The following is a 17,487-nucleotide window of genomic DNA, read 5'->3' as shown; positions in this document are numbered from 1 at the left end:
GTGAATAAAGTGTAAGTTTCCCGAGAAAGGGTGTTGTATAATGAATGGGAAGTTGAATGATAATGATGCTCTTGAGAAAGTAGAATGGGATACAATAGGGAGAGGATATCAGAGAAATTAGAAAAGAAGCTAAGTCTACAGGAAACGTAAATCATGGAGGCAGACAGTATTCTACAGTTGCTCATCAGGACCCACTCCATCTGCAGCTACTGACTGCACTAGTCTCGAGGTCTAGATATGATCAAAAGGGTCAGTTCAACTAGAAACAGATTTTAAGAGCACGTCTCTCAGTGACATACTAGTGTGAGCCATAGAAGTTTTCAGAATCTTATATGCAACAAGTGTTATATGAGACACCAAGGGGTGTATCGTTTGGGCCTTGATATGTGTTTCAATGGCTCCTCTTAATTCTCAAGCTCAGTCAGGTTGTAATACAGCTAAGCCTGATATTTCAGTTCTCAGTGAAGACTGCTTGGAAGTTTCAGCAGGTCGTCAGGATAAAGAGGCATCCCCAGTTATCACCACAGATGAAATTTTCGTACGAACTATGCCTGTTAAGAAAAGAGGTATGTATGAAATAATAACCATGAGCAGACGATATTAAATTTTCGGGAATGATTTTAGTTTGTTTAAGTTAGTCAGATCAGAGTTAGAGAGTACGATGGTTGTAAGTTACTATAAGAAGTAATTATTATTATGAGATAAGTAGATGTGACAGTTCTCGCTTAAGCTATGTGAGTAAGTGTTTGTGGTGAAATATGATAATTAAGAGTAAAGTTAGTCAAATACCCCTCCTAATTGATATTTCTTAAGGAGACATGTGAAACAATAGGTAACAAATTAAAGGTTGCAGGTTCAGAACTTATAAACTAAAAATCTTGCGCCCGCCTCTGCTGAAACACAATAATTGTTAATTTGCTCACTTACATTGCAAAGAAATAGCTCAAAACTTACATTGCAAAGCTTTTAACCCAAAAACGCTTTATACAGTACTATACACTTATATACAAAAGACAAGTATATTATGTATATAGGTGTTTGAAGGTGTATACTTATTTATACGCTTATATACATAAACACCCATATACAATATTATAACCCATATACCTATATACACCCATATACAATATTATAACTCATATACCCATATACACTCATATACAATGTTATACACTATTATACAAAAACTAATTTCGTCTTCTTCCTTGGAGGCAAGCACCAAATCCATCCAAAATGCCTCAAAAGCTACACGACATCACCCTAAATTTCAGATTTAGGTTCCTCAATACGTACCCGATCTTTTGCAACAATACCCACTTAAAATGGAGCTTATTTATGGAAAACCCATTTCAAACTTTGAAGCTTCGAGCTTCAACAAGGGCCGCTTATGGAGTTTCTGCTTCTTGTTCATGTTAAATCAATGGATAATCACATCTTTAGCTTCAAACAACAGATTCTATTCACAAAATTCAAACTCCTCGAATCAAATTAAAGACAACTTCGAACTCTATAAATGTCAAAATTGAGCTTTGTCATGTACTTGGCTTGTATTTAAAAAAAATGAATTACTCCAAGTATTGTTGCTAATATTTGTGTATTTCATAAGAAAGTAATTATTGAAATTAAATTGTATCTCTAATTATAAACCTTGATGTTGTGAATTATAATTCTTGTCCAATGCCCACATTATATTGAAAGAATAGTGATCGAGTTAATAGTCAAATGCAGTAAGAGAGAAATGCAGACTAGCTCTTCAATGCTCTGCACTGGCTCGTCCATTTTAATGTTGGAATTTGAATTTATGTTAATTAGTACCAATAGCTTAAAAAGATAGTAATTTGTGTGTTGGAGGAAGAGATAGAAAGAATAAAGGAGTGGGTGGAGAGAGAGGGGGGAGGGAGTGGGTCATTTTTTGTAAAATTTTGAAAAAATGGGTAATTTTTTATAGCATTGGAGCCCTAATTAACATAGGGTGTAATTATTTCTTGTTACATAGTTAAATTTTCTTGAAAAGTATAAACTATATTCCTTTTATATATTAGGCCTTTAGGTTTAGTTGAGAAGACAAATCTTCCTAAAGTAAGATCCAAGGAGATCATAAGAATCTTATCCAAAATATTACTGATCATCCAAAAAGAATATTACACACCTTACAATGTTCATGCAACTTCACTGTTATGCTGATCAACAAAATCTATCTCCAAGAAAAAGTTTTTCAACATCGGTATAAAGTTTTAGCAGTGAAAAGTAGCATCAACTATCTCTCTTCGAATATAAGAATACTAGATTTAGTAGAATAACTATCGAATTTCTTTGACATCTTTGAAGACACTTCCATGCAAAAGGAAGTTTTTTCTAGATACCCAATATAAAACAGTAGTAAAATATAAGTTACAGTTTAAATTATATACATCGTAAAATCTTAAGAGTCACAATCTCTTACCATAAGCTCTATATAAATAGCCATTGACATGTCCCAAAACAATGTAAGTGTAGTGTGCCTCCAAATTTGAAATCTCAAACATAAGTACTTTAGAAGAAAAAAAGGCTCCAAATATAATCAATATGGAGGGTAGTTCTTCTTCTTCTTCTAAGGGAAAAAAGGCCATGCAAGAGATAGAAAATGGCAACAAAGGGAAGGATGACATCAAATATCGAGGTGTCCGGAGGCGTACATGGGGCAAATTCGCAGCGGAGATACGTGACCCCACGAGGCAAGGCGCTCGCCAGTGGCTCGGGACATTTGAGACAGCCGAGGACGCGGCGAGGGCCTATGACAAGGCAGCATTTAACCTAAGGGGAAGTCTCGCTACTTTGAATTTCCCTAATGAGTATTATTCTAAGCTCAATGATCCTCCTTATTGTAAAAGTTAATTCAAGAAGAGTTTTGGAGAATGGAATTTCATCAACTGGTCAAGGAAATGAAGTTATTGAGCTCGAGTATCTTGATTTTACCGTGCTAGAGGAGTTTCTTGGAACAGAAGAGCCAAAGATGACAAGAAAGGGAGGTTAAACTTTGTACTTTTTAAGTTGTTAGTAACCTTCCCATTTCCCCTCATCTTTTTTTCTTCTTATTTTGTTCCTTATATAATCATTCGGTATTCAGAACTTATTCAGTGTAATATTAGTCTAAGACAAAATTAAAAGGAATAATATGATCAGTTGAGGATTCATATATTCAAACCTCAATTTGTTTGGGACTGAGATTTAATTGTTTTTGTTGTATTCCTTATGTATCCAGAACCCACTGACCCCAGCTAATCTAAATTCGCTCGCTCTAGATCCTATGAAAGAGGAAACTGCTCCTTACTAGAAATTTCAATCTTTAATGACAGGGCTTAAATCTGAGCATTTAATTAAAGGTGGAGAGATCTCAATCATCCCACCATATACCGGGTAGATGCATATGGTATCATCTTTCTTGTTTTATTCATTACCTTATGGGTTCTTCAATCGCCAGGTTTTTATTTATTTATTTATTTATTTATTTATGAAAAAGACTTTTTTTGTGTGTCAACCATATAAATTAAGAGTTTGACTTGGACCTATTGGATGCGAATACTACATTTTCATTTTGAAAACGTCTGTACAAATTGAACTATTCCGAGTATTTTTCTTTCTGGAATGAAGGAATGGTCAAATATTAGACTTAATTGAATATTTATGATGCAATATTGATCTAGTTACACTAGAAAAAAAACATGATGATTAAGATAAAAAGGAAAAAGAAACTAACACAAAATAATGAGTATGATCCAGGTCATACATAACAAATTTAAAATATCTCATTTCATGTGACTATATAATCCTTTAATTGTGGATCGAATGTATGTTTGTGGAAGATTACAATAAAATCAATACTATGTCTTGAGTGTGATTGCTGGTGAGATTTTTTTTTTCCTGCAATATGAAAGAAGTTTGAGGAGATGATCCATAAAATATCCCACAAACAATCTTTACAAGAAGAAAAAGCTAAACAATCTTAAAATTTATTAAGATTGTCCTTCATTAGAATTATTTTGGATAAATAATATGTGAATTATTCTCATCCAAGTATTTATGTACATCGTCAGTTTTTCTTGTATGAAACGACTTGTGACCTCATCGATATATTAGAAATGATACTTTGAAATAGTTGCAAGGCTAAACAAATTCCTTCCGCTCCATAAACAGAGGAATGTGTTGGTCGTAAGAGATGCGAATCTGCATGTCCAACAAATATCTTGAGTGTTCGAATCTATTTGTGGCATGAAACAGCTCATTGTATGAGTTTAACTTATTGATATGTCCAAGAAAACTTTCTACTTGAATCCATTGAACTTTTTTTATCGACAATCCTGTGTCGAAAATTAGAATATTTTGAGCATGGGTTTTCATATATGGTCTAAGATCTTGTCTTTACTATGAATTATTTTTCTCACCCATCTTTTCTTATAAAGGAGGAACTCTATATTATTATTCCGTTTAAGTTATACACACCGCTTGTGTAAAGAGTTTTTATACCGTCATGTCAGCTAAGGATATCTACAGGTAAGTCAAAATGTTAAGAGTTGTAGTCTTGAAGATAAGACAGGTTGTCTGCTACAACATGTTAAGACAATCTGTAAAGATGATATGATGGCTTAGAAATTTCTTACGCTAATGATACATATAATTTTAATGTGAGGGCCCTAGGCCAAAAGCGAGTTGTGGGAAAAACAAACAAACAATTTTCTCTATATGTTGTCTAAAGACAGTATGCATTTTGACAAAACCACGTTAACTCTTATGTCCTTTATTTTTATCAATTATGTGCGATTGTATACTCTTTATCGCAATTTTTCCAACAAAAATAATGCTCATTGCGTATTACTACTGCTACCACTGCAAATTATGGAAAATCTCCATTTAGTGAAAGAAGCTATAAGCATATGTATTGATGGAAGAAATTCTAGGGGACGAGGAAAGAATGAAGGTTAATTAATTAAGGTGAAGGTCAAGCAGATGCCATTTCAATGGTATTTGACTATAATGTAAAAAGGAAAGTTCTAGTTAAAGTAATTAAGACACTTTTCTCTTTTTAACAATAATGCAGCAATATGCTAAAATTATTCAGATAACGATAATATTCGAATAATATCTTGTTGTCATTCTGAATCTTTTTTTTTTAAAAGATCGGGTGCATAATATATATTAGACGTATTATTCTAATTTATGTTTACGGTATCTAAGTACACATAGTACATCGTATATTAGAAGTTCGACGTGACTTAAATCCAAAATCTTTACTGCATATTTATCAACGTTGGTAAATTCCCTTAAAGAATAATTACAAGGTGTAATTTTTACGTGTATGAGAAGTAAAAGTATTCCTCTACCTTAGTCCTCAATTACTAATTGTTCTCACTCAGAAATATTATTCACTTGCAAAAAATAAAAAATAAAAATAAGCGACCCGTAAATTCAGTCATTAAACATTAAGAATTTATCGCTAATCATATATAGTGATGGATTATTAAAAAAATATTGGATACGGCCGTACAGGCTATTTACGACAGATTAGCAATGAATCTCTGTGCTAATTTCTGTTTTTTTTACCGTGGGATTGTTACGAGAAAAACTAACTAGAAAAAGCAATAGGCTTAATCCTGGTAAAGAAGAATATCAAAGATAATTAAGGTGGACTTAGAATGAAATCAGTAATATTGGATTCCATTTTTAGAGAAAACGACATAAATGGTCCCTTAACTATGAGGGTTGGTTCAAAATAGTTCCTTAACTAAGCACTTAACAGTTTTGATCCTTTAAGTTTGTCACAAGTTAATAAAAATGGTCCCTTAACTATGAGGGTGGGTTAGACATAGTCCCTTAAGTATGCACTTAACAGTTTTGGTCTTTTAAGTTCGCCAAAAGTTAACACTTTCAGTCTCCGGCAAAATATTCATCAAAATTTATTTGTTAAATTTGACAGGAACTATGAAAAAAAAAAAAAAAAAGAGGAAATGAGCGAGAACTCATATTTAGAGGCAGTGGCTACCGGCAAGGGTGTTCAACCGAACACCCTTCGCCGAAAAATTATACCGTGTAGGCACGTCAATTATTACGTATTACAGACATATATTACATATTGAACACTCTTAATATATAGATTATATGAATTCGAACGCCCTTGATAAAATTCCTAGCTCCGCCACTGTTTAGAGGTACACACTGCTAAAAGATGGGACAAAATCGATGGATGTCCATCGGTTATAGTGCAAAACTGAGGAAAAACTAACAGACTTGATAATGTCAGAAAATAGTATCTAGGCACAAAAAAAAAACTGACTCAGTTAAAATCGGGGAGTCCATCGGCTAGGTTAAATACACAAGACTCCATTTTAAAAAAGTCAATTAGAATAAAGGGGGGAGAATATTAATTATTCAAAGTTGGGGGGGGGGGGGGGGGGGGTTGTTATTTTAAAGCAAAGTTGGGGGTGAAAATCATTAATAATATCCACACGTTTGAAACTTTTTTATGGATTTAGATTTTAATGTTCCAAAGTCATTTTTATTTTTAAAATTTTGTGATCAATTAAATACCATCATATAAATTAAACTGTTAAAGTACTAATTAAAACTGGAAGGTTGTTGATTGCGAAACGAGTATATATAGGTTATGAACTTCTTGGTGATATACAAATAGCCATATAACCTCCTAATTGTTTATGTTATACTTCCCGAGAGATCTCTATGTACTCAGTATTTATTTGACATTAGAGAAGTTAAATAGAATTGTGATAGTACTTTATGTGGATTGATGATGGATCGGGTTGCACGTTCCGCAACACATGCATTATATATAGATCAGGTTGCACGTTCCGCAACACATGCATTGAACATGGATCGGGTTGTGCGCCGCAACACATGTATTGAGGACTTGGATCGGGTTGCACGTTCCACAATACAGGGTCAAATAACATTAAAATAATAAGCTAATCAAGCCATAACATTGTATATGGATGTAGCTGAGATTTTAAGAGTATTAAGGGTAGATATACATATATATACTTGTATACTAAGACTGCTTCGGTAAGGCAAAGGTGTCAAGTTACATTCTTACTCTTTCCTCTTATGACATATGTTTATTGCATTATGCTCCATGCCTTACATACTCATGCATTATTCGTATTGACGTCCCTTTGCCTAGGGGCGTTGTGTTTCATGCCACGCAGGGTTAGCCAGGCGAGATGAGGACCATCCACAATAGATTACCTCTAGAGCACAATTTTGGATTGGTGAGAGCGTTGCCGAGTCAAGGTTGTATATGTACTTTTGTATTATGGGTATGTCAGGGGCCCTGTCCCAACTTATATATTTTGGTCATGTTCTTAGAGGAATTACAGACAGTTCCTGTGTACAGTTTAGCGTAAGCCTTTGCATATATGTATATTATGGGTCGTTGTTCCCAGAGTTACATGTTAGCCTAGATGGCCCAGTATTCACTTATGCATGACATCATGTTCACAAGTTGGCCTCATTGGCCTTGTTTGTCTTTCAAGACATAGAGGATGCTAGTTACAGTTCGGTTCGCTCGGTCCTAGCCAGATACCGGGTGCCATCATACCTCACCAAGGTTGGGGTGTGACAACGGGTGTGACACCTGATTACCTTCTGCGCGACTATAATAAAAAAAATCAACTCTGCCCAAATATTTTTGAGTTCTTCAAGATTAAAATTATCATTTTGATCATACAAGATTGACACATGAAAAATATACAAAACTTAAGCATAGACAGCAAGAAAATATCTTGCTTTGTGACTTCAAAAAGACTTTACAAAAATTCAGGTGGAACAATTGTAACTATACAAAAACAATTTTATCCACCCTTGGGCATTGATTTCTCCTTTTTCTCATTTTTTTCACTAATTTAACATCCAATTAAATATATATAATTGGAAATTTGCAATATATTAAAACCAATTATCTGAAGAGCATCTTGAGTTCTTCAAGTCTGGCAGACCTCACTTCTTCATCAGTCAAAGCTCCAGCTATCATCCTTTGCTTTCTTGCTTGGACTTGTTGCATTCTTTCTTCCACTGTGTCCTATATATACCCCATTGACCATAAAGACAAATCAATAATATGTATATAAACTAAAAAACAAAATTAAACAAAACTGTTAACACAAAGTTGTAAAGAGATTTTGAGATATACTCTTGTTTTATGGAAATAGAGAAGTGATGCACAATGAACAAGTGCTGCTTTAATACCATGTCACGTCTCACATGTTTGATATAGTTTTTTTTTTTTAAAAAAAAAAAAAACGGTGGTGTCCGAATAAGCACTTGGACTATTTAACCAAGTACTTATCAACGGTGGCAGAATCAAGAATTCATACAAGAAATTCAAATTATACTAAAATGTTACACCTAAAATTTAAACTTGTAGTGTAAAATGATTTTTGAACCCCTTTTGTCCGTGAACATAAACCTTCTTTTATTTCAGAAGGATCCAACAGTTCATGTATAACTAAGAGGAACTATTGTTACCATATTTACGTAGCATAATTTTCCAACAAAAGGATTCAACTGAATCCCTTGCCACAACCTATCTTTAACTATAATTGCAAGTTTACAGTAAACTTAGGATTCTGTTAAATCTATCAAGTGTTTAATCAAGAAAATTACCTAAAAGTAACATTTCTTTAATGAGGAATATTTTACCTTAACAATGAACCTTCTAACACGAACTGTTTTCTTTTGACCAATACGATGAATTCTCATTATTGCTTGCTCCTCAACTGCAGGATTCCACCATGGATCCTGCAATAATTTAATGTGAGAACATTAACATTAGTATGAAAACAAAAGTGAAAATAAAAAATAACCAAAACAGAAAAGTATATAGAATTACCATGAGAAAGACATTAGAAGCTGCTGTTAAGTTCAAGCCCACACCTCCAGCCTTTAGTGACATTAACAAAATCTGAAGACATTCAATTTTTTTTTTTTTAAATAATGCTTCAAAAAGTTGAGCAAAAGATTCAAGAATCAGACTAGTGTATTGGTACTTATGTTGCTCAAACTCTTGCAAAAATGTCGTCGAATGTCAATCAGATCCTCCAAAATAGTGCATGGAGGATCCATCACTTGGTGCGACAACATTTTGGAGCCTGAGCAACGTAATTATGGTACCAATGTGGCTCAACTCTTTAAAAATGTTGTCACAACCGTGTCGGATCCTCAAAAGTGTACTATTTTTGGAGGATCAGAACTCACCCGGCAACATTTTTGAAAAGTCCGAGCAACCTAGATGATGGGTAATACTTACTGTTTTCTCATTAGTCTCACTGAACTCTTTCAAGACCCTTTCTCTATATTTCTGCACCAACTTTCCATCAAACCTCAAGTATCCAATTTTCTTTCTCTTAAGTGGAATCTCCAAAAGATCAAGAAATGAGGTCCATTGGCTAAAAACAATGCTTTTTTCACCAGTTTTTCTTATAGACTCCAAGCATTCCATCAACTTTGAGACCTTTGAAGACTCTTGCCAGTTCTTGTCAACATCAATTCGAAACCGATTAGCAGAAGGACATGTGACTAACTCGTATTTCTTCAGCATTTGCCTACAAATTGGACAAAGTCCACTTGCTGGAGTTCTCCAACTTGAAAGAAGGCATTCTCTGCACATTCTGTGGGCACATGGTGTTAGCACAGGGTCATCTGCTGACTCAAGGCATATGGGACATTCCGTATTTTCGCCATTACGAATTCCCTCAACAACTTCTTCTACATATGCTGGTGTAGGTGCTTTCTGTGTTGATGAATCAGGATTTGTTTCCAAAAACCTTCTTGCAAGCTTATCTAAGTCAGCAAATTCTTGTGTATCACTTCGGCTGCACATTTACAAGCAAATATATATAGTGTGTTAGATATCAGAAGAAACTAACAAGCTATGTTTTAAGATTCTATTTTGTTCGGACTAGGACTTTTCAAAAATATCGCCAAGTGTGTGCCGGATCCTCCAAAAGCTATGCAGCTTTAAAGGATCTGACATAGTTGCAACAGCATTTTTTAAGGGTCTGAGCACCATAGATTAGATTATAGCAAGTTTATTGGATTGAGACTCATTTTAACCTCATCACAAGGAAAGGATGGTTGCAACACTGCCTCAATCTTAGTAGCAATTCAAGAATGTTAGCATAGTTGTGAAGAACTTTTCCTTGTGCCACAAACTGATCAAATTGAACCTGGTTTATTCACCAAAAACAAAATTTCCATAAGCAACAACGATCATTTCATGTAAAATGTGCAAGACACGATCAAAGCAACTAAATGGTAAATTTCTCTTACTTTAGATCTTTTGAAGAGGGCGTCATAGAAGTCACGTTCAGCTTCTGATTGTATACACTGAATGACTTGAATATCGGTTGGAGGGAGAACAAGAATCGGCCTGATTTCATAAGAATACATATAAGTGTTGGGAAAAAAACTATATTTGCATCAATTGAAAGAAGAGTAGGATAAAGAAGATTTGGAAAAAAAAAAAATAGAGTTAGCACCTTCCTTCTTTGTCCTTGGTATCCTTTGTTCTCCTCAACATCAGTGGCCTCAAAATGGCCTTGATCAATTTTAGAGCTCTCTGATCACCATTTTCATAAGGTCGTTGTATTAACTTGTTCCACCTAAATTAGGAGCAAACAGGAAGATGGAACTAGCTCAGTCGAGTTACGCGAACTTTTTAACAGAAATAGAAAAAGGGCCATAGTAGTTGGCATTTGAAAACTCCATCAACATACATATACAAAATGAATAGATAGAATCAATTCATCTAAACTTACCATGCCCAGTTGCACCATGGCTCAACGTGCAAGAAACATAAAAGGCTGTAGAGGTCCTCCAAATTGTTCTGCATCATTTAGTAATTGTTACATCAATACAAATCTTAAAACATCAGGCATTTCTTTCTTTGGTAATTCGAATGAGACAACAATTAGCAGTAATCTTGCAATTTTTGTGGAATATACCTGAAGAGGGGTACCAGTAAGACACCACCTACAATGTGCTGATAAAGTAAAGGCAGCCTGTGCGCCCAGAGTCTTCCAGGATTTGATGGTGTGTGCCTCATCCAAAACCACCCGGTACCAATCAACATTATGAAATATGCTATTCTCCTTATCCTGAGTAACAACAAAGCTGTTATTAATATAACAGTAATAGCGAGGCGGATGATGTCAAGCGAATTCTGTATGCCAATACTTGAAAATAGCATCCATTACAACTTACAGCCTTATAAGTTGCACTCAAGACACCATACGTTGTCAGCACTACATCTTGTTCTGCTATCACTCTAGGATCATTACTTCTGTCCCCGCCATAATGAACGAAAACTGAAATGCTACCAGGTTTTGAATGTGCCTCAAGTTCATCCTAGCATTCAAAAGAAAAACAGAGTTTGTGTTATTGGAGCTGCAGCAGTATTTCAAGATCTGATAATAAGGTACCTATATGTTCACAGAGATTTCATACAAAACATGGCAAAAAAAATTTAGGGACATTTCAATGGTCGTTTTATGAGTCTTACCTTCCACTGGCCTAGTAACGCCATAGGACAGACAATTAGAGTGCCACCTTTTGCCTTTCTTGATACTTCTGTATCAGTATAAGTGATTCTTTTTGTTATACATTCAGTTTCGTCTGCGTCTTCTGAGACAAAATCCTGATCATCAGGGCTACCCTTGCCCAGTTTTGCGAGTACTAGAGCAATTGTCATCACTGTCTTTCCAAGACCCATTGCATCTGCCAATATCTGCAGAGATCAAATTGATTCAGACAAATAAAGAATAGCAGCAATTAAACTTAACACACACTAAGTAAAAGACCGATCATGTCAAATATAAGACAATTGACAGAAGGATGCGCAAGAAGGGAAGCTCACCCCTCCGCGTGCTGCTTTCGATGCAGTTGGGAAGTCGGTAGTTGCTTCCCCCGAGAAAATGTTGACATAAATTTTCCTCCTGTTGGAGAAGCTTGGTTAGTGAGATATGTTTAAGAATCTAACAATAAAAAAATTATCTAAAGGCACAGGTCAATTTTTTTTCCTATTTGCAATGTCTTTTTTTTTTTGGGGGGGGATTAACTGGATATCTATACATATAAACATTAATTGTTGAGTTAATACAGACTTGGGAGGCATTTACGTTCCCATCCAAAACCGAATACTGAGCCATTGCATTATTACTATTACAAACCAAAGTCTGTCTATCATATGTGGTTCCAGGATGTCTGGCCAAGAAGAAACTTTTTGGAAGACTGATCATCCTAGTAGTTCCTCCGGTGTTTGTATTTGCAATGTCTTATTCAGTGAGGAAAGTGCTTACTCTTCGCATATCCGATATGCTGCCCAACATGGATGAAGAGTTTTCGATGCTTCCTCTACATCAGCTCCTTTCTCTGATTCTGTCATCCAGTAAAGAGCTTCTTTCTGGTAAGGCCTTAGGCTGCACATAAGTGTATCTGGAGCCTCCATCTCCTATACAGCGTAAAAGGTATAAATCGGTGAGTAGCAAGATGAATATTAGTAAAAGACATAATTTAAATAAATAACATGTGCTTTCTCTAACAGCCTAAGTTTTTAAATGATATTGTCAAACACTTCAACATGATATCAGAGTGTTCGGCTCATGAAAAAAGAATTAAGCCCTCATATGAAGGGCTTGTTGAGAATATAATTTTCCTTTTTTTGGTAAATGTGTTGAGAATATAAAAGTAAATAACAATGTGTTCTCTAACAGCTTAAGCTTTTAGATGGTCACACACTTTAACATGGTACCAGAGTAGGCAGAGATCCTAGATTTGAATCTCACTGCCACCCATTATTTTTAAAAAAAAAATTACACATGAGAGGGCGTAATTGAAAGACATAATTTGAACAAATAAAATTTACTCTTCGTAACAGCTTAAGCTTTTACATCCAATAAATATGTTTCAGCTTCATCTTTTCAGTTTCAACAAAAAAGAAACATGTACATGGATCATACCTTCAAGTCATACATGTCTACAGAACCAACAAGTTTGTTAAAAGATGCTTCGGAGATATCTATCTCTTGCTCATCCTTGTTTGGCTCCGAATACTGCTGGCAGCCTCTTCTTCGCTTTGCTATTGATAACACTGAAGCAGCTTCATTTGAATCGGACTGTTAACAATAAGCAGAACATCAGTGACAATCTTCTTTTTTTCTGCTTTACTAAGTATAAAAAGGTTTTGAGCAAAGGGTAAATGTGCATACCAATCAAGGTGCAAAATCACTGGAAGCAATAATGAAATCAAATTGGCCTTTGTGCAATTTTTGCAAAAAGTTAAGTCATGCATGGGCAGAGCTAAGGTACCGCAAGGGGTTAATCCAGACCCCCTTTGTCAAAAAATTACACTACATATACAAGATCAAAGTATGTTTTATGTATATATTGTGGATGTTGAATCCCCTTGGCTTCTTTGTATGTCTACTTCTTTATGCCATTGTTTGGATGGTTATTTCATTGTGAAAAAAGTTGAATAAGAAATTAAAGTTAAAAGTGTTGAGGTGATTTTCCTTATCCAAAGAAAAAAGTGTTGAGGTGCTCTTTTCACCCAAATCCTGCCATTTCACAAAACTTTCACAAATCATTCAGATTAAACAACAACCATCCAAAGACATCTTTAACTTCCATAAACTTGTTTTTCAAACAAATAGTGCTTTCCAAAAGTTGTCCAAATGACTTAACTCTGGCAACCTTCTGGAACGATACAATCAACATACAATTTGTACTGATTAAAAAAAGTAACCAGCATATAATTTTTTATTCTTGCATCTAAATATCGAGAACTTGGCAACTTAAACAAAATAACAATTTCAAGATTACACAAATTAAAATCAACATACATCTAAATTGAGATGGCGTTTACGAGAATCAAGCTCATCCGGGGTGAATTCAGCCTGCATAATATAAGTAAAAGAGAATGAAGATATCAGCAGTGAGAAACTAGAGGGAGCTTTGAATATTTTACACACACAAAGATATGTGAAAAACCGCTAAAATTTCAATAAACTGTCTAACATACATTCTTAAAAGATTCAAGATCTTCACATGAACCAATACATGATATAACGATGGAAAACCAATTCCCTACTAGCAATAATGGATAGAGTGCTTGTGTAACTACTTCAACCGAACCCAACGTTTTACATACAGAATATATTATATATATACTTATGTGAAAAACCATTAAAACTTCAATAAACTAACATACATTCTGAAAGGGATTGACTTTGAGTAGCTTGAACAGAGTAAGTAGTGGATATGTTGTTGTATCAATTTGTGAGGGAGAATCCAGCCTCCATGATGATTTTTCACCGCTCGTAAACACTGACTGGTGAATGTAGAAACTGTTAAGGAGAAGAAGAAAAAAAAAGGAGCATGTTAGCAACTGCAGGCTATTCTTTAAAGGATTGAATTTCAAATGATTATTACCTTATTGTCAGAAGCATAAAACAGCAGAGAACATAGTATGTATTTACCTTACATACAACATGAGCTCCTGCATTAGGCACAGATTTACAGGCGCAGCAACGCATCGGCCAAGAACCTTTACCTTTGAAGAATTTACAAGTGGAATGAGGCATTTTGCCCATTCCATTGGGAGACGCCCAATCTGTGAAGTTGAAAAAAAATATGAGTATGATTTGTATCATTATGATCTTAAAAAAATATGATTTGTATCATTATGATCTTAAAAAATGAAGATTTTCACAAGAACCAATACATGACAAAATGAGGAAGAACCAATTCCCTACTAGCAAAGACGGAGACAATATTTGTGCAACGAGTTCAGCCGAACCCAATAGTTACACACAGAATACATATACATATGTGAAAAACCAGTAAAATTTAATAATTGTTATATCAAAAATACAACGAGCCTAATAAGAATCATAGGATCTTAGTTATATATTCTGACTAACAGTGTAAAAAGAATTTGCGCTATTCGTGAAAATATATCTCTACAACTAGAAAAGTATACAAACATTCACCTATAAACCAAGAATCTTCAACAAATTGAATAACAAGACTTAATACTAAAACAAGAATCCTAATGATTGAATTCAAGTTTACCTCCCCAGATGGCTTGGTCGAGAACCCAATATACAATCTCAACACCAAAAAATCAAGATTTCCACATGAATAAATTCCCAATAAAGTATACCTAAAGAGATTTAATCCCAAATAGAGGGGACTTAAGCAAATAACAAAAGACTAACAAGACTTAATATACTAAAACTAGGGTCCTAATGATTGAATTCAAGTTTACGTTCCCCCGTTCGTTTGGTCAAGAACCTAAAAATAAATGACGCTTTACACATGTTATACATAAACATATGTGAAAACCCATTAAAATTTCAATAAATGTCATATAGGAACCCTTAACTTCAATAATACAACGACCTCAATACTAAGAATCATAAGATTTATGTTATATACACTAATAGTATAAAAAAGAATTACTACACTATTCATGAAAATTCGTCTCTACCTACTAGAAAAACGTACAAACATTCACCATAAAAGCAAGAAACTTCAACACATTAAATAACAATACTTAATACTACTAAAACTAAGGTCCTAACAATTGAATTCAAGTTTTACCTCTCCCGATCGTTTAGTCGAGAACCTAACAATGGATGAAGCGGCAGCATGAGCAGCTCTTGATCCACCCCAATGTGAACTACTTTTACTACTCCCAAGCTGAGGAAAATTAAAATGAACAATCTCATTATTCTCCAATTTTCTCCCTTTTGTAGTTGAAAGCCCAGTAACAACAGTTCTTCCAACTAACAACCAATCAGACTCTTCAGGAAAATCACCATCCTCCATCACAACAGTACTAAGACTATTTTTCGCAATTCCGGTCTTTTCTTTACTTCCTAAAATACCCCTATTAGTACAACTCTTCAATGGCTTTACTGATAATGGTTTAACATTAAGTACATGTTCTTCTTCTTTGAACTTTACTATTTCAAGTTTCTCTTCCTCTTTCGGTTGTGGATTGTTTTCGGGCAACTCTGACCATTCATAGAATTCTTTCATCAAATCACGTCTCCATTTCGATATACGACCACCAAGAACATCCTTATGTACCTTGTTTTCACCTGTTTCATCGATAAACACGTCAGGTTCTTCTTTAACTTTTAGCCCATTAACCATTTCACTGCCCGAAACCGATTTACCAGCTGACTCTTTTGCTCCATATCCATCAAAAACCTTCATTTCTTCATCATTTTTTCCTTTTTCACAAATAGCCACATCAGGTTCATCTTTAACTTTTAACCCATTAACCACTTCACTACCCAAACCCCATTTATCAACTGACCCTTTTGCTCCATAACCATCAAAAACCTTCATTTTTTCATCACTTTTTCCTTTTTCACAAATACCCACATCAGGTTCATCTTTAACTTTTAACCCATTAACCATTTCACAACCCAAATCCAATTTACCAACTAACCCTTTTGCTCCATAACCATCAAAATCCTTCCTTTCCTCCATAACCACATCAGTTTTTTCTTTAACTTTTAACCCATTAACCATTTCACTGTCCAAATCCCATTTATCAACTAACCCTTTTGCTCCATAACCATCAAAATCCTTCCTTTCCTCCATAACCACATCAGGTTCATCTTTAACTTTTAATCCATTAACCATTTCACAACCCAAATCCAATTTACCAACTAACCCTTTTGCTCCATAACCATCAAAATCCTTCCTTTCCTCAATACCCACATCAGGTTTTTCTTTAACTTTTAGCCCATTAACCACTTCACATCCAGAATCCAATTTCCCAACTAACCGTTTTGCTCCATAACCATCAAAATCCTTCTTTTCCTCCATAACCACATTGGGTTCCTCTTTAACTTTTAGCCCACTAACCATTTCACAGCCATTTTCTTGATTTATCGGACCAGATATACGTACCCCAGTACTCGTAACAGTTTTATTAACTGTCGATAACTGTGAAAAATCAAGCAAATAATTAATAGCTGCTTCAAGATTGTTGTTTTTTTGTAAAAGCGCTTCAAGAATGTCCTTTTCTGCAATTTCATAACCAATTACTGAACGTATCATCTTGATTTTGCTCTCATTTTCTTCAACTATTGCTTCCATTTCCATTATTATTTTTTTGTAAATAATGAAGAACTTAAGCTATAATAAATAAAATAAAAAAAGAGAAGATTTTTTTGTTATAAAATACTGAGAGAATGAGTTAGTGAAGTAATGAAGATGAAAGTTTATAGGGTTTGAAATTTTTGGCGCTAATAGAAAATATAATAGTAGAAAATTTTGGCGCTAATAGAAAATGAAGAATTAAAGTTAGAAAAAAGGATTTTTTTTAATAAAAGGATGAGAGATTGAATTAGAGCTCATTTGGATTGACTTATAAGTTGATCAAATCGAGCTTTTTTTAACTTATTTGAGTGTTTGATAAAATAA

At 34.5% G+C, this 17,487-nt stretch overlaps 1 protein-coding gene across 1 annotated transcript; it reads right to left on the bottom strand.

Moving 5' to 3' along the window:
• Nucleotides 1-7,662: 7,662 nt before the first annotated feature.
• On the bottom strand, nt 7,663-17,265 carry LOC132617999 (DNA repair protein RAD5B). The gene is made up of 18 exons (XM_060333067.1): nt 15,646-17,265; nt 14,520-14,653; nt 14,252-14,387; nt 13,884-13,937; nt 13,002-13,157; nt 12,342-12,493; nt 11,900-11,978; nt 11,546-11,770; nt 11,248-11,391; nt 10,989-11,141; nt 10,803-10,870; nt 10,524-10,646; nt 10,315-10,414; nt 10,099-10,211; nt 9,293-9,857; nt 8,876-8,947; nt 8,686-8,784; nt 7,663-8,065 (listed from the first exon to the last, which is right to left on the bottom strand). Exons 1-18 carry the CDS (start codon nt 17,164-17,166, stop codon nt 7,943-7,945), a joined length of 4,017 nt encoding a protein of 1,338 aa, XP_060189050.1. The 5' UTR covers nt 17,167-17,265; the 3' UTR covers nt 7,663-7,942.
• Between the last annotated feature and the right edge of the window lie 222 nt (nt 17,266-17,487).

The sequence above is a fragment of the Lycium barbarum genome, chromosome 11, assembly GCF_019175385.1.
Source record: "Lycium barbarum isolate Lr01 chromosome 11, ASM1917538v2, whole genome shotgun sequence".
NCBI classification, from domain to species: domain Eukaryota; kingdom Viridiplantae; phylum Streptophyta; class Magnoliopsida; order Solanales; family Solanaceae; genus Lycium; species Lycium barbarum.
This window is presented reverse-complemented; position numbering and strand designations above follow the sequence as displayed.